Here is a 27,480-nt window from a genome sequence, read left to right as displayed (position 1 = left end):
TAGGTTTTATATCTTTATTCAGAGGTGATTCAACTATAGAATAAAGCCCTTTTAGCATTACAAAATCCAATGATTTTGAACTTTTTTTTTTTTTTTTTGCTCAGCAATACAGTTGCATTTTACTTTTATAATCCTGAAGAGATTCTCTTATTGGAGTTTTTCATGCATTCAGGTATTTAGCATGATGTCTGATGTGGTCAGTAATAAAGGTTGCAATGAAGTAGTAGCTATGATCATAACCCTAGAAGACAAAGAGATGATAAGACATTTATCTACCATTCAGAAATATCAATATTAGGAACATTAAATATATCTCTAAGATCATTTAATTTGCTTACAAATAGTCATAACATTAAGGAAGTATGAGGAAGGTTTAAAATTAAATCAAGGTTATCATATTTTTACTTTAACATTTTCACTGTACATTAAAAGAGCAGCAAAAATATGAAGGAAAACTAAACACTCTGCTTAGCTTCTAAACATAGCCTAACTTCTAAATGCTGCCATTAATATGTAAAGAGAGGAAGTAACACATTAATTAAATATGCAGAGTAGACATGTCATATCAACACTGTAGAGTACATTAAATATGTAGAGTAGACACTATCATATCAACCAAGATGAAAAGAATCAGGATTTAGAGACCTTAGAAACATGGGCAAGACATTTCAATTCACAAATGTAGCACATCAATAAGTCAGTGACTATTAAAATACAAAATAAGCACACAAACAATATAGAAAAAGAACACAAAAATGCCCAAATGTTCTATCATTGTTGGGAAGTCAAACATCAGCCATCATAAATCATGTTAAGAATTCCTCCTACACAGTAAATGCATGCCATATCTTTATTTGAGGAGAAAGGAATAATTCATTAAGCGCTGACATCCCTTAGCAATATATCAAATTAGGTAAAAAGTCAGTAAACCTTTGGAAAACTACATGAAACTGAGAAAAATGTAATGTGCTAAACAGTTAAGTTGAAAGAGATTTCTATCCATCCAGTCATTTAAAACCATTGTTGTAGGTAAATGGAGAAATAATCCCTTTCTGGTGACTCTGACACCTCTTCTGAGTATAAGATAAAAAATAGTCTTCCAAAAAAAAAAAAAATAAAGTATTAAAGTGGTAAGAATTTTTATTTATTTATTTTTTTGTTGCTGTTGTTCAACTTTTTAAGTTCAGGGGTACATGTGCTGGATATGCAGTTACATAAGTAAATGTGTACCATGGTGGTTTGCTGCTCAGATCAAGCCATCACCTAGGTATTAAGCTGAGCATCCATTAGCTATTCTTCCTGATGCTCTCCCCAACTCCCACTGCCCTTTGGCAGGCCCCAGTGTGTGTTGTTGCCCTCCATATATCCATGTGTTCTCATCATTCAGCTCCCGCTTGTAAGTGAGGGCATCTAGTGTTTTTTTTTTTTTTTTTTTTTGACATGGAGTCTTGCTCTATCACCCATGCTGGAGTGCATCATCTTGGCTCACTGCAACCTCCACAACCCGGGTTTAAGTGATTCTGCTGCCTCAGCCTCCTGAGTAGCTGGGACTACAGGCATATGCCACCATGCCCCGCTAATTTTTTTTTTTTGTATTTTTAGTAGAGACGTGGTTTCACCGTCTTAGCCAGGATGGTCTCGATCTTCTGACCTCGTGATCCGCCTAACTCAGCCTCCCAAAGTGCTGGGATTATAGGTGTGAGCCACCATGCCCAGCCTGGTATTTGGTTTTCTATTCCTGCATTAGTTTGTTGAGGATAATGGCTTCCAACTCCATCCATGTCCCTTGCAAAGGACATGATCTCATTCCTTTTTATGGCTGCATAGTATTCCATGGTGTATATGTACCACATTTTCTTTATCCAGTCCAATCGTTGATGGGTGTTTGGGTTGATTCCATGTCTTTGCTATTGAATAGTATTGAATAGTACTGCAGTGAACATACATGTGCATATATCTTTATAACAGAATGATTTATATTCCTTTGGGTAGATACCTAGTAATAGGATTGCTGGGTCAAATGGCATTTCTGCCTCCAGGTCTGAGGAATCACCACACTATCTTCTACAATGGTTAAACTAATTTACACTCCAGGTGGGAAGAACTTTCTAAGGATATCAAACACCAGATAATTTATCTCTATCTACAATTAAAATACAAGGCTGAATATATTGAAAGAAATGAAAGTCTAACAAAGATTTTTTTTTCCAGTTTTGAACTAGTGAATGGTCACTGATGGGAAAAGATGGGAATTTTTCTAAGCACCTAAGAAATAAAAATAGAGCTAATAAAAATATCACTGATGCTTCAGAGAACAAGGCAAATCCCCAAGGTTTTGATGAATCAGTAAATGTTCTCAATCTCTCCCTTCCAGAGAGGTATTAAATGTTTATCTTGGGAGCAGCAGTTAATAAAAAGTTCTAGTTTAAGATCAAGGTAACTTAAGTCTTCTAAAGCAATCTGTCTTCTATCATGGAAGTGAATGTGACAGGAATGTTGTCAAGATTAAAGCTGAGCCTCATAATTACTTTGTGTCATGTCTCTCAATGATTAGACTAGTCCCAGCTGGCTAGTTAAATTTAGAGCTAAATTACAGTTTCCTATATAAAAAGGAAATGTAAAGAAAAGCATTTTCCATCCATATAATTCTTGAATTGTTAAGAAGTTAAACAGGCCTGGAGTTTTAGGTCACAAAACCTGTAAAATGTACGAAATATTATCTGCCATTTTTCACAGATCAAAAGACGGATCTGATAGAAAATGGGTACAGATGCAGGAAACAGATACCTCAAAAGACATGTGTGACCAAGTTCCAATGTGACTGAGTATGCCATATTTTTATTCTTAGTTTCTTGTGTGTTAAGACCCATCGGACACATATGAATAGCCATCATTATTATTAGGGAAGTCCCAAGGTAAACCCAGGAATATATTGCAAGACAAGACATCTAAAATCCAAAACAAATGACCATAAGCTCCATAATGATAAAGATTCACCTATATGAGAAAAAAGAAGATGCCTGCCTTTGAGGGCTCAAGAAGTTTAAAAAATATCAACAAAAAGCAATAGAACACATTTGAACTATTGGTATCCTGCTGAAGTTATACAATTTGAGCTAATTGTATCATCCCTGACTAGGGATTCTGTTTATCAGTCTTATTAAATGGGGATGGCTTCTTTAATTAAATTCTTTGACGAATGAGTTGGTATGACATGTTAGCAGCTTGTGCAAATGCCTATGTTTAGTGACACTTGAAGGGGCCTTTTCTCCTCTACCTCACACTTTAAATGGAAAATCCTTGGTAGCAAAACTCTGACTCCTGGAGTATAAAAATAAATGAACATATTTCATTCTTTCATTCTTCACTCAACTCTCAAAAAGGAAGCAGTGCTCCAGCAGCTATGATGGATGTTTATCCTAACAAGCAGTGTTTTCTTATATATTTTCCAGACCCAATTAGAAAAGCTTGGATAAGAATCCCCAGGTTATTAAATCTCTTCAGTGTATAAGGAGGAAGAATTTGCACTGTATTCATTTAACAAGTATTGAGAGTCTCTCTGCTAGATAACTATGCTAAATAAGCATTGGATACAGAGATGAATGAGAGATCTCTACATTTCTGGGATTCTCTGCCATGTTCTTACTCTTCTCCAACAGGCAGATGCAGAGGCTAAAACAGCCTCTCAATCTTCAAAAAGGTCCTGAGCCTTAAGGAGGTAGTATAGCCTCTCCTTCTATTCCACAAAAAGAGAATACTGTTTCTGGAAACTTCTTTACAGTATTAGGTCACTGTTTTTTTCTCTCACTGTGTAACTCCAGTAACTAAAGATAAGACATACTAGGCCCTTCTTTTTCAGACTAAGATTTGATCTCTGTATACTAGATATCAGAATTCTGCTACCTAATTTTTTTTAAATTTAGATCGCCTGAAGCCAAAATCGAAAAAGAAAAAATTATATAAATAGCCAAATAAGTATCTATGGTCACATAGCTAGTAAGTGTGGAACCAGGACTGGAACTAGGGCTATTTGACTGCAAATACTGTCCTCCTGTCATTTATCAAGCCATTTTCAGGCAGCATGATGTGCTCCTGAGGAGCGAAGGAATGGAATTAGAGAAATAATTCCAACAACCAAATAAGTTATCCCCAAATAAGTATCCCCAATAATAATAACCAAATAAGCATCCCCAATGCACTAACCCCTCCCTCTAAATTTTTTTTTTTTTGACATTCGACAGAGTATAAATATAATTTGTGAGCATTTAACACCATTAAAAAGAGGTAAAGGAATGAAACTGGGTAAATCATGTGCATGATTGTAATTACTTTCTTTCTTCTCAGATCATTTATTTATATATATCCCCTATTATTTTCAGATTTTTCACAGCTTCTATTCCATAAGAAAATACAGTTATACTATACTTGTAATCAAATGATAAAGCAGCTGATAAAACTCTCAGACCCAAGGTAATTTTGGGTCAAAGCTGGTGAGAAAATCTGAAAGTAGACTCTCTGGAGCCACTACTTAGGCATGTTCATTCAGTTGTTGATTCAATTACAATGAATCTAAAGGAAATCTGCTTCAAGCTGTGTAGTTCACTATTTATTTATTTATTTATTTATTTATTTTTTTATTTAGTTCACTCTTAACCTGATCATGCTGGAAGTAAAGTGAATAGCAAATTGCACCTGAATTCAAGATTGTGACTCTGGTGCTTTGAATACTTTCTTACTTTTTAGAAGAATTGAATGTTTCGTCTTGACTCCTCATTAAGTATAGCCAACAATGTGTTCTAGTTGCTTGGGATACAGGCATTTTAGAAACAAGTAAGTTGACTTACTTTTCCCTCCAAGAATGTCATCATGTTCTAACTCTGCTGTTTTTATAACAAACTTGAGAGATTTTCAGACTTTGTTGGCAGGCAGGAACATTGTAGAAACAACAGAAATTTTGGGCACAGTCTTCGGGGAAGCAAATTAGGTATCCAACATGGGTAGTGCCAAGAAATTAAGGTCATTTGGAAAAAACATGGTTTGGTATGCACTTATAGCTATAGTTACCGCAGTTAAACGTATTACTATATTTATAGTCAAATTCGTATTTGGATTTCTCAAGGCTGGTTGTTGACCTAAAATTTAATTGTGATGGTAAATGTTCAAATAAATCTGAAACAAAATTCTATTACTCAAGGATGGATACTAAGAGATAACAAGGTATATATAATGTATTAGTTTTTGACATTTTCTCACATTATATATATATATATATATATATATATATATATATATATTTCACATGTGCAAAGTATCTCTGTAAACAGGAAGACTGCTCAGATGCACAATTTCTCCTTGTGCTAGCTCTAATTCCTTTGCTCCTCAGGAGCACATCATGCTGCCTGAAAATGGCTTGATAAATGACAGGAGGACCGTATTTGCAGTCAAATAGCCTTAGTTCCAGTCCTGGTTCCACGACTTACTAGCTATGTGACTTTAGATAAGCAGGTTACTTCTCTGAGCCTGTCTCCTCATTTGTAAAACAGATGGACAGGAAAGAAATGATATCTCATTTGGTGGTGTAAGAATTAACAATGAGTTAATGCTGTGAAAGCATTTTACAAACTGTAATGTATCACATTAAACAGTGATCTAGATTTATTTGAACATTTACCATCATAATTATATTTTAGATCAATGTGCCTGACACATTATCCTTAAACATGGATAAAATTTTATTTAAAAATCATGATCATGTATAATTTTCAGTGCTCATTTTCCACTCTAAAATATTTTAAATTATATTCTGAAGCTTATGAATTTTTCTTAAAAATAAAAGCAGAATTTCCTTAATTAGGACTATAGTAGCAAATATAGAATTAGGTGAGTAGTGGACGGTCAAAAATATTTTAGTTAAAAAAAACTTGCAAGCCCACTGGGATTCAGCAATTATTCTTAACTAGAAATATCAAGTAGCACAACGTGTAGATTACTATGCAAGTCAAATAATATAAAGCACATTTGTGATAAATAATACTTCTGAGACTAAAATACGTAGTAATGTAGACTTAAATAAGGAGTAATAGGGGTAGATGTTTGTCCTTTACTACTACTGCAGCAAAGGCACCTGTGTAAAGAAAGATGTATCCGATAATGTTGAAGATTAATCATCATTCAAGCATTAAACATCTTGTTATTTATTGGTTTGATGGAAAACAATATTTTTCACTGCCAAAAGCTTTCCTATTTCTATCAAATTTAGTGTTAGATATAATTAATTTTATAGGTAGGCTTTCACTTCAAGTGCCTGAATGTAATTAAAAACTTACTAGAAGTAGCATTTTATATTCTAAATAAAGTTAAGAAAATACCACAGAATCCTAATTTTTCATAGTTACATTATCTAGATCAAGCTAAAGTTTCCTAATACTTGCCTCTTGTAATCGAAAAACAACGGGGATTTTCTTTTCTGTACAGGCAGCTATGAAGTCATCAGGGAGTAACTGTCCATCTAAAAGAAACTGGTCATCTTTTCCTTGATCAATTAGTATGTCCAGCTGAGATCCTCGATAGGATTTCACAAGATTGGTAGCATCATATGCCTGTAAAAAGAGAAGTAACACTGAAAAATAAATTCAAAGATATTCTTCATGAAATACTATACTAGTACCAAATAGAAATTTAAAGTTATTTAAGCTCTTAGGCCGATTAAATCAGAAATATGCTTTTAAGTTGGTTCAAAATCTGACTTGCCAGGCTTTTATTTACAAGGTCTTTGGAATTCTATTTTCTAGTAATAGTCTCTTCCCTACTTTCAAGCAGTCCTAGACTAGTGGCAAGAATCCCATCTCTCAGGCATTCTTCACAAAATGGCCTTTTTCCTTCTAAATCCTTAATATTCTTAATCTCCTCTTGACTCCAGTAAGAACATGATTTTTTTTCTTCGTAACTCCTTCCACAAATTGGAAATTAGAAGCTTCTTCTAACTCCATGATCTTTTTCCAAATATTCTGTATTTCAGATAATCTTTTTTTTTAATGTCTCTTCTTTATGGCTCTAATTCCAGACATAAATATATTCAGCCTTCTTTTTTGCTGTTGAACAGCACCAAACCTCTGCTATCTACATAAGCTTTCAGAAAGACCTGGTATGAATAATCTGAATCATATCAATATCATCTCAAATATATTATCTGAGGAGTTGCCACTAGTTACAATTTTATGTTTTATCATCCACCTTGAAATATTCTTAATTATTCATATATATTCATTAACCACAACTTTTATACATTGACCAAGACAAATGACCATGAAAAGATTTGTCCTCTAAGTATCCTGCTTTTGAAGACTCTATTTCCTTTCATCTTAAAAGAGTGGGGTCTGACTAGTTCTAAATTCTATGATTTCATAATTCTACATGGTTTCCTGATTTCAATCGTAAATTAAATAATACCTTAAACACAACATAATTAAGACAGTAAAATGTACTGTCACTTGGAGAAAAGTACATTATCTAGATTCCTTTTTAGGTTACCTGTACCTCTACCTCTCACCTTCTCCCTCCAATTAGTTGGTCTTTTACCCAGTTCTTCTGTTAGACCATAAGCCCCTGGTGGATGTGAAAGGGTCATCATTTTCGTGATGAAACAGCTCAGAACTTAGCATAGACTTTGCACCTGATGAAGACTCAAAACACTGATGTACATACAATGTCAGTTCTCAAAGAACCTAATCCTAAATCATTTCTAGCATCCTTCGAATGTAATAAAAATTCAAGCCTAAACAAAACTGTAATCTAGTTACTAAAGGATGAACCCTTAGTTAGAATTTCAGTAATCATCCTTAAATAAAATTTGTTAGAATTCAGTAATCATCCTTAAATAAAATAAGGGTTCATGTAGGAATGAACCCTGAACACAGAACTATACTTTAAATACTTTAGGACAAAAAAGTTGTATTTTTTTATCCATTCGAGTATTTTCTGCTTATTAACAATGCACATGATGATGAGTTCATTTGCAAAGTATTCAAACTCTTGGTGGAGTTTGTAAATGGCCCATTTCTGCATAAGAGTAAAATGGTTCTCAGGTAAAAGGCTCATTTTTATTTCCACTTGAAAGCACCTGTTTGCACACTTGAAAAAGTAATCTTGCTGTGGGAATATTCACATACATGACATAACAAAGTATCTATTTTTAAAGACTCTTATGTCTGGAATTTAAAATTGAGATGTGAAATGCTGAATTTTGAAAAAAAAAAATACACAAAGTAATTTAAAAAGCCAGGCTTCTTTGCTTCTATTACACAACTGAGCATAAAGTTAATAAGAGGCAAGTCCAAATTTAGTAACACAGGTTGAACATCCCTAATCCAAAAATCCAAAATCAGAAATGCTCCAAAATCTGAAACGTTTTGAGTATCGACATGATGCTTAAAGCTTTAAGCTCATGGTCCAAGGAAATACTCACTGTAGCATTTTGAATTTTTAGATTAGGGCTGCTCAACCTGTAATATGTGGTATTTTTTTGGTTATGTTAATTTAGAAGTTATGTTAATTGAGAAATAAAAATATAAATTAACCATTAGTAGAAAAAAATGTAGCCCCAGAATATCTGCCATGATTCAATACAGGGTTTTTTGTTGACATATATATATACATAGATATATATATATCTCTTTTGCTAAGTTGTCTCAGCTCTAGAGCCCTAACTTGAGCAGGGTAGGAATATAATGTCTGTGATATGTCCAGCCTTTTAAACAAACTTGAAACTTAATGAGTATTAAGATAGCCATTCAGTACCTACCTTCCATTTACTTTGATCTGTTCCCAAATATCCACTAAAGGCTTTTTTGCCCCAGGGACAGAGTACAGGGTTGCAAATTGGAGCAAATGCTGACACAGACTTCAGAAACAAAAGAAATTTAAAAACAAGTTATATTTTGCTAAATTAAATATGAATAGATATTTGCAACTTACTTAAAAATATAGAATTTACTTGCAACTTGCTTAAAAATTCTGACTTGCCACGAAAACCCTGGGAACAATTTTCCTTTTGATATATTGCTGGCTTAGATTGCAGGCCTTTCCATAATACATCTTTTGTGTATTCTATTAAGAGAGCTAATAAATATAGTTGCCAAAATAATGCAAAACAATACATTGCAATTTAATTAAGATACAAACAGAAGTCTATGTTCAGTGTTTCTGCTTTTTTAACACTGAAAATCTATAGTAATATAAAACAGTTCATGCTTACCTTAGCGAACATGTTACTAAATCTGACACATGATTTCTCTTACACAGTATCAACAAAGCAGTGAGCAATGCCTTTCAATATGACAGAATTTTTAATACACCTCTGTGTTCTATACAATGTTCTTTTTCACTGGATGAGATGCAGAGATGGGATCTCTCAACTTCAGAGTACTCATCAATGTAAATGTTTAGTAGTATCTACTAGCTTTTTTAAAGGACAAAAAAAACAACTAAGTTTGCTTTTCTACCTCAGACATGATAAATAGACTGCCTTAAAAAATGGAAATAAAAATGCTCACTTAGAAAGTCCACTGTCATGACATGAATTAGTAAAACTTCATAATAAAGCGTAACAAAAACAAAGTATTTGATGCTACAGCAAGAAACTGCTATGAGAAATATTTTCATCTCTCAGTAGCACACCTAAAATAATCAAGTTCTTCCTAAGAGGAGGAAATGAATTAAACCAATCTTAAGGGCATGAATAGCCCTGCAAATTTAAAGGCAGAAGAAATTTTAAGATGCTAGTTGCTTTAACACTTCCTTATTCAACTCTTGTAACATGCTGTTCTGCACAGTATGACACACTACATATGGTAGGTAATTCAAATTTGACTCTGGGAAAGGCTGAGAGTGATGTTTTTTAATCAAGCTGCATTTCAATTTGCATTAGCGGCATTAAGAACAGAATTCTTAAGCTTCTACAAATCATATCATTTACCTCAGAAAATCAAAGTCACCTTTACAAAGATATTCCTGGTAAGAATATAAATGATAGGTCCTGCCACTGTAACATTAATCAGTAATAATAACCTTTAGGGGAAAAAAGTGTGTTCCAAACTACAGTTGGAATAAAAACAATTAAAGGAGAAGCTACATTTTATAATACTTTTAGTAGGCCAAAAAGAAGGCACTCTTGCTGAATTCCTATGCTTCTGATTCTGTAGCATATACTCTATGGTCAAATTAAATACCCACCCATCAAACACCCCAAAGTTCTCAACACTAGAAAAGTTTAGTCCCAATGCTAACAATATTGTAATTTTACTCTTTGAAGGTTCCTAATATTCAAGAGAAATATTTATCACTAGAAGTTTAGATAATCTTACTTTGTATTTTCCAGGATTTTTCAAAGCACAGATCAGAGCTCCATGGCCTCCCATGGAGTGGCCAAAAACAGACATCCTTTGGGGATCCACTGGAAAATTGGCATTTATGAGTTGGGGAAGCTGGAAAAAATGTAATAGTGTGACAAAAGATATCAAAGAAAATAAGTTCAGACATTTTCAAAGTTATATAAAATAATTACACAATCAATATTGCCAAATCATAGTCTTACAATGGTTTGAACTAGCAACAATGAAAATAAAACAAAACTAAACCTTCAGGTAGACCATGGTTACTAATATATCTCTGGAAATATATTGTACAGATTTCTGAGAAAACACTTTAGGAAGGTGAAGCGGAAAGAACCTTTAAAATGTTCTTAAGTTTTGACCTAGTGATTTCACTTTTTGGAATATATTCTAAGGAAAAGTCCTTAGGGAGATATTCACAAAGATAATCAATGCAGTCATATTTATTAGGGTAAAAATATATACAAAACTATAAATATCCTATACGAGGAAAAAGTAAATTATGGCATATGACAGAATATTATGCAATTATTAAAATTAGAACATTGGAAAATATTTTTATATATAACTTAAAAAAAGAACAAAATAAAAAAAGTTTAGAATTATGTGAAAACTAGTCATAGAAACAGTCAGGAATATATCAAAACATAAGTGTTTCGGGGGCGTAACAGAATTACGGGTAATTAAAAACTTACATTATTGTTTCTAAGTTTTTATGGTATACATATTAACAATGAAGATCATATAAAATTTAGAAAATGCATAAATAGCATACAAATATTATTAATAGAAGTAATGCTTTCCCACTTATATTTTCTAAGTCTTGGCTTATCACTATAAAATATATACAAATGAATCAGCTGCCAGGCAAATTAAAGGTTTTTTTCATACACCATTTTCTTGGTTATTCTGGGTAGTATAAACAGGTCTCAATATATAATGATTAAATCCTTTAATTGTACTTAGTGTTAATTTAAATTGCAGTAAATAGGACTATAGTACTAGTAAACTTTGGAATTCTTACTAATAACTTTTATACCCTAGTTTAAAATCCTCAGGATTGTAAGGACTTTGTGTTCAAAATCAAACTCTTGGCAGTCATCAGTTAATAATCACAATACAAATTAAATTACCTCCTCCGTGACGTAAGAGTACATTCTGTAGTTGGTTTTCCAAGGATCTTCAGTGGCATCAACATAAAATCCAGCACCAGTGCCAAAGTCCCAGCTCTCATCTTCTCCTTTAATATTGCAGCCACCTATCACAAGAAACAATCTTGTGGTTTCATCTGCTCTGTAGTAATGGCCCATGTTTAATAACACACTTTCGGATCAATCTGCAAGTCCATTTGCATGGGAACTGTTCACCAAATGTTGTGAGCTCTCTGCCTTTTGGAGTACATGATAGGATTATACTTCCTGCTCCTCTTGCTCTTGAATGGGGCCATGTGACTCGTTCTGGCCAATGAGGTAAAAAATGACCTTCCAAGCTGGAGTATTCAGCTGCCAAGGCAAGGCAAACTAACTTTCTTTGTTGATGAAGTTTCTTTCTTATGTACTCTGAACATATGCTTCCTTACTCTGCTTTACCTGTCAAAAGGACTGATACCTTCTTTTTATCTTTCAGAAATGTGTTGTGATCCCTTCCCTGATGACCCTCTCTCACTACCAGCACTTTTTAAATTCTCTTTACAAAGGAGTGGGGAGGGAGATGCTTGTGCTCAACTCACTATCTTGAACTGAAAATGTTTTCTAATATGCTTTGTTAATGGACTCATTCCATCACATTTCCCTATCTATCCAACCTCCACTGGAATTTTCTTATGTTTCTTTTTAACTTGTTACATTTTATTTTATATACTTGCATGTGGTTAAAAAGCAACCATTGGGATTTTGAATAGAATTACAGTAACACGTAATTTGAAGACATGACCTTGTCTTAAGATTCATTTTATCCATCTAGAAACACAGCATTTTCCCATTTATTAAAGTCTTCATTTATGATAACAAAATTTTACAGTTTCCTTTCTATTTTGCAAGCTTATTCTTGAATATAGAAAATATCTTTCTATTTTTCAAGTTTATTCCTTGGTATTTTATATTTTTGATGCTATTTTGAATTAAATCTGTTATTATATTTCTAACCAGATACACCTTGTTTTTGTATAATATAGCCTGTGAAAGGAAATACAGTACTTGCCAGGTCAGCCATATAACTTACCTAGTTTTACTGCCATTTAAATTCTATTTCCTGAAACTTCTAGAGTCATAAAACAAGTTTTAACTGTCTGATGCATTGAGTTCTCACATATTTGATACTTTCATTTCTCTAATGTAAATATTCAATCATTTATACTAAAACTAATACTTGTTTAACTGTATGGTTGATGTTAATAGAGATGAAAAAAGATGTAATTATTATGCAACAAGACATTATACCTCTGGAATAGAAAAATAATTTCCTCTGCATTACACATTAGTATTTTGACAGCAGTACCAGTATGACATATGAATTGAGTTGCTCAATCTCTGCTTTGAAGTATCTTAATCTGTACAATGGGAATAGCAAAACTATCCTCTTTCATAAGAGCCATGTCATGAGTAAAACTCAATGAGGGATATGTATAGCATGGTATTTTGGAGTCATGATGCCACTTGAAAGGTTAATAGAGATAACAGCAAAAATATAAAACGAATTGTATAATGTATATATCATACCACTTATAACACTCTTAAAGATTTAGATTTTTATAAAGGATATCTGGACCACAAACACTTACGAGGGCTGGTATCTGGAGCAATGACAACAAGACCATGTTCTGAAGCAGCTTGATGATAACCAGATTTTGATATAAAATTTTGTTCTGTGCAAGTTAAACCTGAAGATAAAAAATATTGTTATTGGGCACACATGGACATAAAGATGTGTACCATTAGCATTGGGGACTATTAGACCAGGGGAGAGGGAGACAGACAAGGGCTGAAAAACTACCAATTAAGTACTATGTTCACTACTTGGGTGATGGGATCATTCACCAAACCTCCATGTCACGCAATACGCTCATATATCAAACCTGCACGTGTACCCCCTTAATCTAAAATAAAAGTTGAAATTATTAAAAATAAATTATCTCATGCTATATTGTGAATGGTTTATAAGCTTTAAACTTTTTATAATACAGGAAAACAAGCTCACTTGATATCATTAAAAATTTTTTTTTGCTTTAGAAATAATTTTGAGTAAGACGCTAAAATTGACTTTTTTACAAAATTTGTAATAGTATTAACCTAAGAACTGTGTTAGGTTAAGTGATCCCATAACTGTCCTTTTAAAATCACTTACTGGCCAGGCACGGTGGCTCACGCCTGTAATCCCAGCACTTTGGGAGGCTGAGGTAGGTGGATCACGAGCTCAGGAGATCGAGACCATTCTGGCTAACACAGTGAAACCCCATCTCTACTAAAAATACAAAAAAATTAGCTGGGCGTGGTGGCAGGCGCCTGTAGTCCTAGCTACTTGGGAAGCTGAGGCAGAAGAATGGAGTCAACCCGGAGGCGGAGCTTGCAGTGAGTCGAGATCGCGCCACTGCGCTCCAGCCTGGGCAACAGAGCAAGACTCCATCTCAAAATAAATAAATAAATAAATAAATAAATAATAAATAAACCACTTACTAAACTTTCAATTACTAAAATCCTTTGGACCAGCAGTGTTTGGGAATTCAGAAATTTTCAAACTGTAGATTGACAATATGGTGCATATGCCCAATATTAAAACAACCCCAGTGAAGTGTTATCAAATACGCTAATTAAACATCACACTATTCCTGCACCAAAACATAAATATTCACAGTAAATAAGCAAATACAATGGTCTTCATAATACAAATATATATTTTTTTATATACAGATAGTTCTCAGCAACAATATTTAGCTTGATCATCTTTGTATTCTTCACTGAACTAAAAAGAGAGTAATGGTGACCATATGCCATCCTTAAATTGAGTTTTAGCCTCAGTTTTTAGAAGTTTCTGTTATTTTTCCTAGCTCCATGCTTTTCAGTCATAAGATAGAGGAGATGACTTAATTCTTTTACTATAGGTATCTAACACTACAATGATGTGAGAATGGTGAGGAATGAACTAGCCATCGATTTTATTGATCACTGCACCAGTTGAGAGAGATTTGGTTTGTTTATACTTTTTGGCTATTATAATAGTGTGCTATGAACATTCATGTGCAAGTTTTTGTGTGGACATGTTTTCAATTCTATTGGGTACACAGCTAGTAAAGGGCTGTTTCTATGGTCACCTTCACTTGAGAAAGATACAAATCACTACACATGAACTATCTTTTAAGATTTCAGTTTGGCTGTTTTGATTTCAGCTAATTTCTTTATTTTAGCAGTATAATAATTGTGTAATCTTTCTGTCATTGTTTTCCTTAGACTTAATGGGAAGTAAACTATATGAAATTCTTTTGTCACCTTTTCTCATGTGCACTAGTCAGGCAATCTTACCTTTACTCAGAAAATCAAGCCTTAATTTCCAAGGTCTATCTTCAGCATCTCACTAAAGAAACTGTCCTGTCATTTGATGTAAAAAAAATTCTGCATTTTATACTTGTAAAGCTCAGATATGTCTTGCTAGATTCAATTTTAGTTAGAACTTAGAGCCCTATTATTAGAGTACCTATGACACAATGCCTCAGTGCTTCTGATCTGGTTATAATTTAGCCAAGAGATATGACTATAGTAGCCCTCACCAGAAACAAAATGCAAAAACAACAGGAGAAAAAACTAAATACAGCTCTGGACTGTGAGTCAGAAAACTTGTTCACCTCCATATTCCTGTGTGACCATGGACAATATTTAGCTTCTCTGGGCTTCATTTTCTTTCTAGGGATTACATGATTTCTAAGATCATTTTTAGGCCGGGCGCGGTGGCTCAAGCCTGTAATCCCAGCACTTTGGGAGGCCGAGACGGGCGGATCACGAGGTCAGGAGATCGAGACCATCCTGGCTAATACGGTGAAACCCCGTCTCTACTAAAAATACAAAAACTAGCCGGGCGAGGTGGCGGGCGCCTGTAGTCCCAGCTACTTGGGAGGCTGAGGCAGGAGAATGGTGGAAACCCAGGAGGCGGAGCTTGCAGTGAGCTGAGATCTGGCCACTGCACTCCAGTCCGGGCGACAGAGCGAGACTCCGCCTCAAAAAAAAAAAAAAAAAAAAAGATCATTTTTAGCTATACAACATTACGTTTTCTAAGACAATTAAATAACTAATTTTGTTGCTCTTGCTTTTGGCAATACCTAATGCTCTTCTAGCAAAATCAGTGCTCTTCAATCACAGAAATGTTTTCTTGAGTTAAAGTCAGAGATGTACTTAATCTTTACCCTTTAAGATGAAATATTTATTATCATTTTCAAAGACTGGTATTTGGGACTTGTCCTTGATGAAACATACATGAGGGAGGATTTGTTAAATCAAAGTTACAGGAACCAATTTGAAGGAAACAAAACTAAAATACTACTCTGTGACACAATTTAGTTGCTAGGATTCTTTCCTCATAATGTTTGCTTCTAAAGATAAAGTACCAAGGTCTTGTGAAAGAAAAGTTAGCATAGAGGTTTCAAAACTGCAGGTGTCAAAATCTTACTCTTCACAATCTATTCTACAGTATTTAACATGAAACACTGATTAAGAGAAGCCTTAGGGTTCTTTTGTGACTTTCCAGGTTGTCAGAGAAGCTCTATGGAGTCCAATTAAAATATTTTAGAGAACACTGTACGAAGTCATTTGACTTCTTACAATAGCTGGTTTCTAATTAGAGTATCTTGGTGTCCTGATTTCACCTAATATTGTTCTAGTGGACTAGTAAAGTCTCTATAAACTCCAGAAATGCTTGGGTAGGTACAAATCAAGTAAATAAGTTGTCTAAGCCCTTGCTATTTGAGTTCAGAACTTTACATTACCTGCTAAATTTCTTGGTCTATTAGAAAAAGTGTAATAAGTGAAATAAGTGTAATTCAGTAAGTTGGAAATTATTCTGAGGATAAAGTAACAGAGTAGACTACAACAGGCCCTTAAAGTCTTTCATAAATGGCTCAAAAAGCCTACCAAGTCAAAATAAAAGGGTAAGATAAGCCAGTTAAAAAGAAAATAGAAACGACTCTATAAAACTCAAATGCATAATACTTACCCGAGAGCCAATACAGTGCAGGGCACTTTTCAGTTTCTGCCTTTGGTGGTAAGTAGACAGCAAATTTCATTTTGCAGTTCAGTTCAACACTAGTTTTAACAGAAACAACAACAAAATATTAATGCCCCTCATTAATCAATACAGAAACAAAATAATTTTGTACTATATAAAAAGTAAGATATATAGTAAAGGTCCAAAATAAGTTATTTAATGTTCAAAATAAGTGGTTCCACCAACATTTAAGGAAGATACTTGTCCCTTAAAGAAAGAATGTGGTCAATTGAGCGTACTGATCTAAACCAACCTGAGCCCATACTTTGGATGGCACTGTCATTTTGGGCAAAATAAGTGAAAAAATAAATGTAATTCATTGTGGCACTTATTAAAAAATAGTTTGTTTCTAAAGAAATGTATGAAATAACAAATCATCTTTTATAAAAAAATGAATTCTTGAGATCTTACATATTTGTTCATGTGCACTAAAATGCAACACATCCTTAATTCCCTCTTTCATCACTAATATTTTATCACAATCTAGAAAAGACAATTGTGATGGAAACCACAGGCATTTTTCCAGTAAACAGTAATTCATGCAACAATGATCCCTCATGGCTTTATTTAAAACATCATATAAATGGAAGTAAACTCTTACAACTTCAGAGTAAACACCTATCTTTTTAATCAAAGTTATATGTATTAAACAGTTTAAAGTAAACTGTAACTGTAAATAGTAAATACTTCCACAAACTTTGTTATGAAAAACTAGTTTTTCCCTGCCCCAACCTTCTCATTTGCTGTATTCCAGAGACAATTAATTTACCTCTTTTAGCTGATTTTTCTGGTATTTATGTCTCTATCTAAATAACATGACTTTATTACTGCTTCTAGAGTTTTCAGTTTTTAGTTATTATCTATTGACTTCCCATTAGAGAAGGATTTTAGTTAACTTTCACCTCCCTGTCTTTGCTCTCTGCATGCCCCTACATTTCTCCTTCCACTTTCCTATCATATATAATTTTGGTTAATCAATATTAAGAAGTTATAAATGCTATTCAGAGATGAGCCATGTAGTATATTAGAATTCCTTTCCTTTTTCTTTCAGTTTTTTTTTTTGTTTTCATTGAGCTAGTAATTCTCTCCTTTTTGTTACTGGTTGTCTTTCCTTGTTAGGAATAGAATCCTACAAAGGCTCCATCATGAGAAGTTTTCTGTATGCTCCTTTCCATTCTCTGCATATTGGTGATTTTCTTTTTCCACATTATTCTAAGCAATTCTTAGAATTCTTGTTGATGATTGATGGCACAAAAAAATTCTGACAGCTGTTTTTAGGTTTTCAACTTTTATTAGGGAAGTTGAAACATTTACTTTCATAGATTACCATATCAAATCCATATTCAAAGCAGGGATGTTATCAATACACAAAATCAAGAGAGAGCATAATCTTGTTACAGGATAGTTGGTGCCTTAAGACCTTTCTTGCATACTTAAAAATTTGTTAAGAGGGTATATTTCATATTAAGTGTTGTTATTACAATAACATTTTTAAAAGAAGACCTTTCTCAAGCAGTTGTGGAATAAATCAGGTCTAAAGTATGTTCAACGGTGGTATGATTAACACTTATGTAAAAGCAAAAATAAAACAAAAAAAACCAGGATTATCAAGTAATCTGAAACCTCTGTCCCTATCATGTCATTAAGATGCTGCTTAATTACCAAAAGAATACAATCTCATGCACAGAGATTGGTGTGGTCACTCTATATGTATTACTAATTCAATACCAAACTCTCCCAACCCTGATGGGTTTCATAAATTTCCTCTCTAATAGAGCCAGTTCTATCAATTTCATCTACATTAAAAAAGTCTCGGCCGGGCGCGGTGGCTCAAGCCTGTAATCCCAGCACTTTGGGAGGCCGAGACGGGCGAATCACGAGGTCAGGAGTTCGAGACCATCCTGGCTAACACAGTGAAACCCCGTCTCTACTAAAAAATACAAAAAGCTAGCCGGGCGAGGTGGCGGGCGCCTGTAATCCCAGCTACTCGGGAGGCTGAGGCAGGAGAATGGCGTAAACCCGGGAAGCGGAGCTTGCAGTGAGCTGAGATCCGGCCACTGCACTCCAGGCCGGGCGACAGAGCGAGACTCCGTCTCAAAAAAAAAAAAAAAAAAAAAAAAAAAAAAAAAAAAAAAAAATCTCTTCAGACCAGTACTGCCAAATAGAACTTTCTACAGTGATATTAATAAAAATGTTCTAGTTATGTATTGTCCAGTACAACAGCTTCTAGTCATGTGACTACTGAGCACCTGAAATGTGGCTAGTGGGACTGAAGTTTTATTAATTAGCTAATTTGATGTAAATAGCTGCATGTAATTGCTGGCTACCATATCTCCAACTTTTGACCTGCTGCTTTCTAGTTGCTGCCTTAATATGGCCCCACTCATCTGGAAATTCTTTCTCTTCTGATCTGTTTTCTTGGATCTTATGTCTTCAGCTACCTTGTTTTAGTCCCTGATTTTGGTGAAGCATATTATTCAGTTGCTTCCAAATTGCACGGGAAATACACTTTGAGACCTTTCATAGATGAAAACGTCTTCATTCTACTTTCACTTAACTGACAACATGATTGGACACAGAAGTTAGCCTTCAGAATCTTGAAAGCACTGCTGCTCTGCCTTCTTGTTTCTAGTAATACCGTTGAGCTGACCTAAACCTTTTAAGATTCTTAATCTACTTTCTCTTTAGCTCAATGTTTGAGAATTTTCTTTGTTCCCAACGCTCTAAAACTTTACAATGTTGTTGGTGTAGATCTATTTTCATCCATTGTACTAGACAATTTTTTAAATCTGGCAACTTCAGTTCTGGGAATTCTTGAATTATTTCTTTATTATTTATATCTATACCTCTATTTCTGTTCTATTTTCCAAAATTCCTAATTTTTAATGTTGGATTTTTGAACTAGTCCTCTAATTTTCTTGTCCTTTCTGATTTATCGCTTTTATTTCACTTTCTAGAATGTTCAACTAACCCTTCTATTGAGTTTTGTCATTTCTACTATCAAAATGTAAATGTTTGGGCTTTTTTGTACTTGAGGATTTATTTATTTTATGTTTTTTGAGACAGAGGTTTGCTCTTGTCGCCCAGGCTGGCGTGCAGTGGTGCCATCTCAGCTCACTGCAACCTTTGCCTCCCAGATTCAAGCAATTCTCCTGCCCCAGCCTCCTGAGTAGCTGGGATTACAGGTGTGCATCACCATGCCTGGCTAATTTTTGTATTTTTTTTTTTTTTTTTTTTTAGTAGAGACAGGGTTTCACCATGTTGGCCAGGCTGGTCTCGACCTCCCGACCTCAGGTGATCTGCCTGCCTCAGCCTCCCAAAGTGTTGGGATTATAGGCGTGAGCCACCACACCTGGTCATGTACTTGAATATTTTTAATAACATCCTATAAAGTCAGAGGTCAATATCTTTTATGCCTTTTATATGAAGAACAGTTCATATCAAATTAAAGACTTTATACAAATGTCTAGTGATCTTTAGCTGCCCACTGCTATTTAAGAGTGAAACACTAAAAATCTAGTTGAAAGCACTGTGCCTACAGGTGGAGTTGTCAATCATTGCTTTAATGTAAGGTCTGGTTAGATTACTTTGTTGGCAAATCTCAGTATCTTGAAATCTCTTCCTTTGGGCTACTCAAACTCCCCACAAGGAAATTCTTCTAAAGGATACAAGACTAACTCCCCAAATTTTGAAAGCTAATGGAAGAAACTCAGTGTGCAAACTTTTACTTAATCTATTTGCAGTATCACAACTCCCACTAATTGTGTCTGATATTCCCCAATACAAACAGTTTACTGTCTCTAGAAAACATACCTCCAATCTTTCTCCAGAGTTAGGAAGAGGCAGTGCATAAAACTGGGACACTCTCAGATCTATCTCCTTTTAAAAACAGACTTTCAATTAATCTTCCTTTTTCTAAGCTCAACTTGTATCCTTATTTTCAGGTGTCCCTCGTGCCTGCAATTACTATGGCTTTATATAAATTGTGTCATTTCAAAGCTTTTTCTTGCTGATGTTTAGAATTTAGCTTTCTAGGTTTTACTGTCAGGTACTACCTCTCCATTTGTATTCCTGCTTCTAAAATGTTATCCTTAGCTCCTGTCTCCTGCTTCTTTATGCCTTTATAGGTATATGTATGCATGTGTGAGTGTTTCATCTCTTTACTTAATGCCATGTTAGTCAGAGTTTTGGAGGCAGCAGAAGCAAATGCATGTGTTTAGTGTGCCATCTTCCTCAAAAAGTCCAGGTGTTTTTCCTACACTTAGAAATCCTCAAAGAAAATGTTTTCAGAATTTTTACTGGCAACATAAACATTTTCATAAAGTTTCAGAAAAGCATCAAGTCAAAGCTTGAAGATAGTTCTCTATTAAGGCTCTACCTCACACAATCATATCCACAGCTAATTAAGTCTGGTAAAATTGTCAAATAGATAACCACAGAAAGAAAGCAAGCAAGTTTAAAAGTAAAATGAGGTACTATAATATCTAGATAAAGATTTGTTTTAAAATAGAACAAAATAATCCAACAGAATGAGAGGTTATCTAAAATTATATCTTCTTAATAGTTACCTGTCATGTTCAAAAACTTTCTGCAATCCCCCAAAGCACTTGTTGCTGGAAATCTGCTTCAATGCCATTCTTCTCCTATTAGTAAAGAGTGATCTCATTAATTTCCAGAGAATTAGTTCCTGAAAAACTTGAGATAAAACTAACTGCCTTCAGATAAATTATGTGAACATACAACTATTTTCTACTTAGAATTTTTTTCACATTTTTCTCCAGTAAATAATATTAAGAAACTGATTAACTCTTATACATGCATTTACACGTGTTACTCACTTTTAAAAGCTTTCATACTTTGGTATATCATTACTAATTTATTAACAAGTTTTTTGTTGTGGTGGACTGCCCCAAATTCTTTTTAAAAGAGGCAGAAAATACATAAGTTAAGTTACCAATTAATTACCTTAGTTTAGAAGGTTAAAAATTGTTAACAGTCTGCCTATCAACTGCAACAAAGTAGTCAAGGAATTGGTATGACTGATTATAGTTGATTTTAAAATGGGAGAAAGATGAAGTGATAATGATTTTGATAATAATAATATATAACATTACTGAACACTTACGGTGTGATACACATTTTTCTAGATACTAAACCAGATCCAATTACTCATCCCACGAATTTTTAAGAGAAAGTGATATGAAACTTTAAGATCAACATTTATTTCTCCTTTTAAAACAAACCAGTAAGTAATACATAAGTCTGTTAACTTCTTTTCTGTCCAACAAATCTTTTAAATTTTTCATGTAAAAATAATTTTAAACTTACATGTAAAATGACATATTTTATTGCTTTTAATGACAAATACAAGAAAAAAGTTGGAAAACCATCTTTATCATAAATGCCTTTTAAGCAAAGGGAAACCACACTGATCCTGACATGTACCTCTCAAAGAAAGATTCCCTTCCTATTCCTAGAAGCACTGTATTAGAATATAAGGCAGTAAGTCCTACATATTGAAGAAAAAGCTTTAGATATCAGGAATAGGTATTACCACTCTGGCGATCTTCTCAGTGAAATGCACTACTACATGCCAGTCAGCTGGAGCTTTAGGATTACTCTTTCAAAGATATATATCAATAATCTTAAAAAGCTAATTTGGCAAATGTCTTTATAAAATACTTTAAGAAATTAGTTTCAATCTTATCTTTAATTTCTTCAATAAACCCAAATAGTTTTATTTTGGAGGACTGGGATTTGAACCCAGGAAGTCTGACATCAGAGGCCCTACTCTTAACTGCTATGCTGTCCTGACTCTCTAGAAGTTCTTTAAATACTCTTTTTTTTTTTTTAAAGACACTGTAAGATAACTGATTCTATAGAATTATGATATTACAATTGTACACAAAGAAATTACCATTTGCTCAGTTTTATGCTTTTAATCTATAAAAGATTAATTCTTAAATAATAAACTCCCATGAGATGCTACTGAAAATTAACTTTAGCTACTGTTAACAATCCTATCTCAAATAATGAACTTACAGAGATAGACACTAATTTTAATATATTAATACATACATATAAGACCAACAAATAAAATTTATTTGCTCCATTATTCCACAAGGAAACCAGATTTACTTAAACTTAGAAAGGACTATATCCACTTTGCAAAAGATGGTGCACTGAGCATGTATCTGGTACATAGGAGTCTATATCTTTGCTATTTGCCTATTTTAATAAACCTCAAGTTGTCAGTTTTCTCTGCTCTTAAAATTCAAAACCAAATGCTTTTCATTTGGCCAGAAGAAACAAGGTTAAAGCACTTTTTAAAAGTTGGTAGAATATTTTTTAAAAAACAAAGCTTTTAAAGTATTTTTTTCGACCCACCCAGTTTAGAAACTACCTTTAATTACAAATCAAAAAAATATGTCAGGCTTAAAAAGAAATATGACTTAAACTAAGAACTAGATATGACATACTGTGATATACTATAATATCTGATATGTTATAATGGGTGGTTATATTCTTCAATAGAATTTTTCTAGGTGAAAAATAGCATGTTTTAAAACAAGCTATTAGTGGTATTTTCATTCAATGTTCAGAGTAACATATAAACAATAAAACAAGTTTACCTGTCCAACTGCTGATTGCTTTTTGCTTGTACCAAATGGTAAACGATTCTGAAAAAAAGACCAACGGTTTACAAATGGGATATACTTTTCACAGCAAAGTTTATACAGAGCTTATATATACACATGCATTCTCAATAGATATCTTCTTCTTTTGAGGTAGGTGACTGTACACCCTGATGGGATACCACATCACCACTTAATCTAATTACCTTAATTTCCCATAACCTAATTATTTGCCACAGGCCACCTTAATACCTATTTTGCCATAAGGCTTAGTGGTACTTGGTCAAAACCGTCTGTTGAAGTAAAAGTACTATGAAAGTTTTTTATCTACTTAAATCAGTAAACAAAGTTTTCAAGTGTAATTTTGAAGGATGAGATGTAGCCAACTGCTGAGTGAAGAAAACAAGAGTGGGGGCTAGGTAAGCAGAGGAAGATGGATCTATCTGGCTCAGTTGTAAGTCGAACTTGTAACATGGGGATAAAAAAGGAGGGAAGAGATGAGGACTGAAGGACTACTACTAGGGTGACTGGAAAGGATGTGTAAGAAAACTGGGCTTATGAACGATTAAGTGACTGATATTCAGTAAGAAAAATTTACATGGAAACTCACATAGTATATATCACGTCACTTGTCTGATAGGTTTCATTTAGGCTCTAGAACAAATATGTATTTAGGTTCTAGAACAGATTTTGTGGGAGAAATAGGGTGACAGAGTAGGGTGGAATACCAAAAAACCAAACAACACCCTTCCTCCTTCCCCCCCAAAAAACAAACAAACAACAACAACGAAAACAGAAAAACAATTTCACAGTGCCAGTGGGAGTTACACAATTTTTCCCAAATGTTAGTGAACATCAACATTCTTTGGAGAGGAAAGGGTCTCTCAGTGCATAATACATCCATTCCCCTAAAGGCCAAACCTTATTGTTCTTCCCTTTATTTTTCATTTTTATTTTTTGGACACAGGGTCTTAGCTGTGTGGCCCACGTTGTAGTACAGTTGCATAATCATGACTCAGTGTAACCTAGAACTCCAAGCTTCAAGTGTTATCTCCTACCTCAGCCTCCTGAGCAGCTAAGATTACAGGTGCACACCACACTGGAATACTTTTTTTTTTTTTTTTCGGTAGAGACAGGGCTCTTTACTTAATGAAGTTAAATGTCATCCACCTCCAGAAATCTGAGTTCTATTTTTATCCTTCTTCCCTGTGTCTCAAGTTTTCCATATATCTCTACATGTGTTTTTCGTTCCCATTCTCTGATTCCTTGGATTTTGATGTTTCTTCATTTCCAGGGTGTCCTAGTCCATTGGCTCTTAACATCCTAGACAAGTGTTCCCAAAACCAACAAACTACAGTTCCAAAAACTGGCTGTTCACCACCACTGTGCTGTTCAAACCCTCTTCTAAGTGAAAACTCAGGATCTGGCTTCTTCCCTTTCACTGTCTCCTCCCACCTTCCTTTTCTTCACTCTCTTTCCCTAAACCCCATTCCCTAAATTTCAACTACATTTTCTGGGTGAAATAATCTAAATCTGCATCTCTGTAACCAATCTTTCTCAAGCATTAGTACCCATAATGAAATTTCTTGCTGGACCTTTCTACCAAGACATGTGAGCAGCTATTAAAACTTATCACACCTAAAATTAAGCTTCTACGTCTCACCTTCAAACCATTCCTTTCATTGCCTCCCTTTTCCAGACTCATGCCTATCTTGCCTAATCCACATTTGAGATGCCTCAAAGTTATCTTCTTTTTGAATTCCCACTGCCATCATCCTAGTTATATATAAGAATTAAAACTTAGCCTCTTCCTTTCTTTCGAATACATCCCACTATCAATCCTGCATGAAAGCCTAGGGTTTTAATCTACTTAATTTACTGGTCAACAGATCCCTACAAACAGCTCATCTGCAGCCTAATATGGCCTACATGGAATTGTTAGTCATTTTTATTTAGTATTTTTAAAACTGTGATAAAAACACATACATAAAATTTACTATCTTAACCATTCCTAAATGTATATTTCAGTAGTGTTGAGTATCCATTAGTCATATGTGAAAACACAGTTCGCCAGCTCACAATAATTAGCAGATGAGAACTGCCTGACCACCCCCTGGCTGCTGCAGGTGGAGACCGCTAATCCCCTTCGCTGTTAGGCCAGTAGCTGAGAACCAGAAAGTCACTGAAATGGAAGACCATGTTAATTGTATACTTTTCTTCAAGTTTAATGCCATTAAAATGTCAAAATTAAAACCATGCAGGATCACTGAACAAATGTAAGAATGAATAAAACTCCATATAAACTTTAGTCACATTCCACCTGCGTGTAAGCATAGTCTTTTTTTTTTTTTTTTTTTTCCAGACAGGGTCAAACTCTGTGGCCCAGATTGGAGTGCAGTGGCCTGATCTCAGCTCACTGCAATCATCTCGGCCCCCGAGCTCAGGTGATCCTCCTGCCTCAGCCTCCACGGTAGCTGGGACCCCAGGTGGCACCAGCATGCCCGGGTAATTTTTTGTAGAGGAGGTTTTGCCATGTTGCCTAGGCTGGGTCTCTTTTCCTTCAAAAAAATTCACATGGCTTGCCTACGTAAGGATTTCCATTAAGCTCTGGGGAAAAAATTTTTTTTTAAAATATGGAATCTATAAACGCCAAACACCTTCACTTGGCTCTAAATATGGTCTATAATTTGGTCCCACATTATTTTTCTGGTCTCACTCCCTATTATGTTAGTTAAACTCAACTATGCATAATTCTGGGATGGCCTGGATGTTGCTATTGCGTGGCTTTACTCAATGCCACGGTACAATGGTTTCAAAGCAGGTTCTGGGGCCAGACCCTCCAGGTTCAAAGTCTTACTTCACCACTTATTACTACATGACACTGGACAAGCTAATTTATATGCCTCATTTGCCCATCTGCAAAATGGGGATACAGTAATATATATTTGATAGGGTTGCTCTGGGAATGAGTTAATTCACGTAATGCTTAGAACGCTGCTTCTACCACACACACAAACATGAGCTACTATTTTTCCTGCAACCTGAATGCCCTCCTTCCAGGTGCGCTCAATCCCATTTCCCTGATGACCCCATCAGAAACGGCTTCCAGTCCCCCACAGCGCTCTGAGAGCATTTTACGACCCGAACAGATTTCGCCAAACTCCGAAGACACGGGTTCCCCTCGGCACCATGAGGTGAGTGCTCCTGACCGCGCCACTGGGTCGTGCCCCGACGTGGACGCTGCCTAGAGCAGCAGGTCCACACTCCCCAGAACCAGGCGTCGGTGGGCGGTAGTAACGCTCCCTCCTTAAAATGCGTACACATCTACTTCACATTTTCGCGCGGTGGCTGCGGATCTAGGAAAGTCTTTGTGAACAGGAAAAAGCTGTACAAATGTAAACAGGAGCTTCCCCCGGGATGTGGCACGCCCGAGCGTCCCGAGTTAAACTAGGTTGGAGGCTCAGAGAAGAAAAAGGGATTGGGGGCAAGGCTTCGCGTCACGGGATAAGGTCCCTGGCCTCCTGTCATGGATGGTGGCGCTCAGGGCCCAGGGTCGCCATCTCTGCGCTCGTGCCTGCGGATCTCTGCACCGCAGGCCTCAGCGTCCGCCCCGATCAGGCCTAGCCGTGCCGCCGCCGCAGCTGCAGCCGCAGAAGGGCTGACAATGTCCAGGCCTCTACCCGGACCCAGGCTTACCTCCCGCGGCGGAGCGGCCAGAAGAAGCGGCCCGAAGTAAAAGGCGGGGCCCAAGATGGCCGCCGGGGCCTCGCCTCAGCCCCGCCCACATGATGCCCCGCCCCTCCAGTCCCGCTCACTCTCAATTTTAACTCTGAGAACCCGCCCTTCTCCAGTCCAGTCCCCACGGCTCCTTTTGCACTTTGCACTTCCCGGCAGCCTCCGCGTGGGCGTCCCCTCCAACTCTTGTCTTCGCCCGCGTTTCCACTCTTTGTGGTTACTAGGACCAACGAGGAGGGCGTTTAAGATTAGTCCCTGTCACCTTGTCTGGGACCAGTCTGCTGTGCGTGCTCGGACTCTTCCCTGAGCCAGCAGCAAGAACCCGAGGCATTAATAAACTTGAGGTCTAGCTTCACTTGACTCGTGCAGAGGGTTTCCGTGTCACTTATGTAGAAACTGGGGCCTAATTTCAACTCTCCCAACTCCTCTGTCCCAAGACTATCCAAGTCACCTACTTGGTAGCTGGAGATAAACAA

The 27,480-nt window shown here is 35.5% G+C and overlaps 1 protein-coding gene across 2 annotated transcripts; it reads right to left on the bottom strand.

Annotated features, from left to right (window-relative positions):
• On the bottom strand, positions 1–27,480 carry ESD (esterase D). Of its 2 annotated transcripts, none has more exons than XM_033176919.1 (10): positions 27,460–27,480; positions 23,267–23,314; positions 21,203–21,277; positions 16,584–16,672; positions 13,168–13,266; positions 11,522–11,646; positions 10,362–10,481; positions 8,801–8,899; positions 6,432–6,599; positions 1–241 (listed from the first exon to the last, which is right to left on the bottom strand). In XM_033176919.1, exons 3-10 carry the CDS (start codon positions 21,268–21,270, stop codon positions 161–163), a joined length of 849 nt encoding a protein of 282 aa, XP_033032810.1. In that variant the 5' UTR covers positions 21,271–21,277; positions 23,267–23,314; positions 27,460–27,480; the 3' UTR covers positions 1–160. The 2 variants fall into 2 exon arrangements, with proteins under 2 accessions (XP_033032810.1, XP_033032809.1); XM_033176918.1 differs by lacking the exon at positions 27,460–27,480 and adding an exon at positions 26,966–27,144.

Source organism: Trachypithecus francoisi, unplaced genomic scaffold (assembly GCF_009764315.1).
Source record: "Trachypithecus francoisi isolate TF-2019V2 unplaced genomic scaffold, Tfra_2.0 Lachesis_group18, whole genome shotgun sequence".
NCBI lineage: Eukaryota > Metazoa > Chordata > Mammalia > Primates > Cercopithecidae > Trachypithecus > Trachypithecus francoisi.
This window is presented reverse-complemented; position numbering and strand designations above follow the sequence as displayed.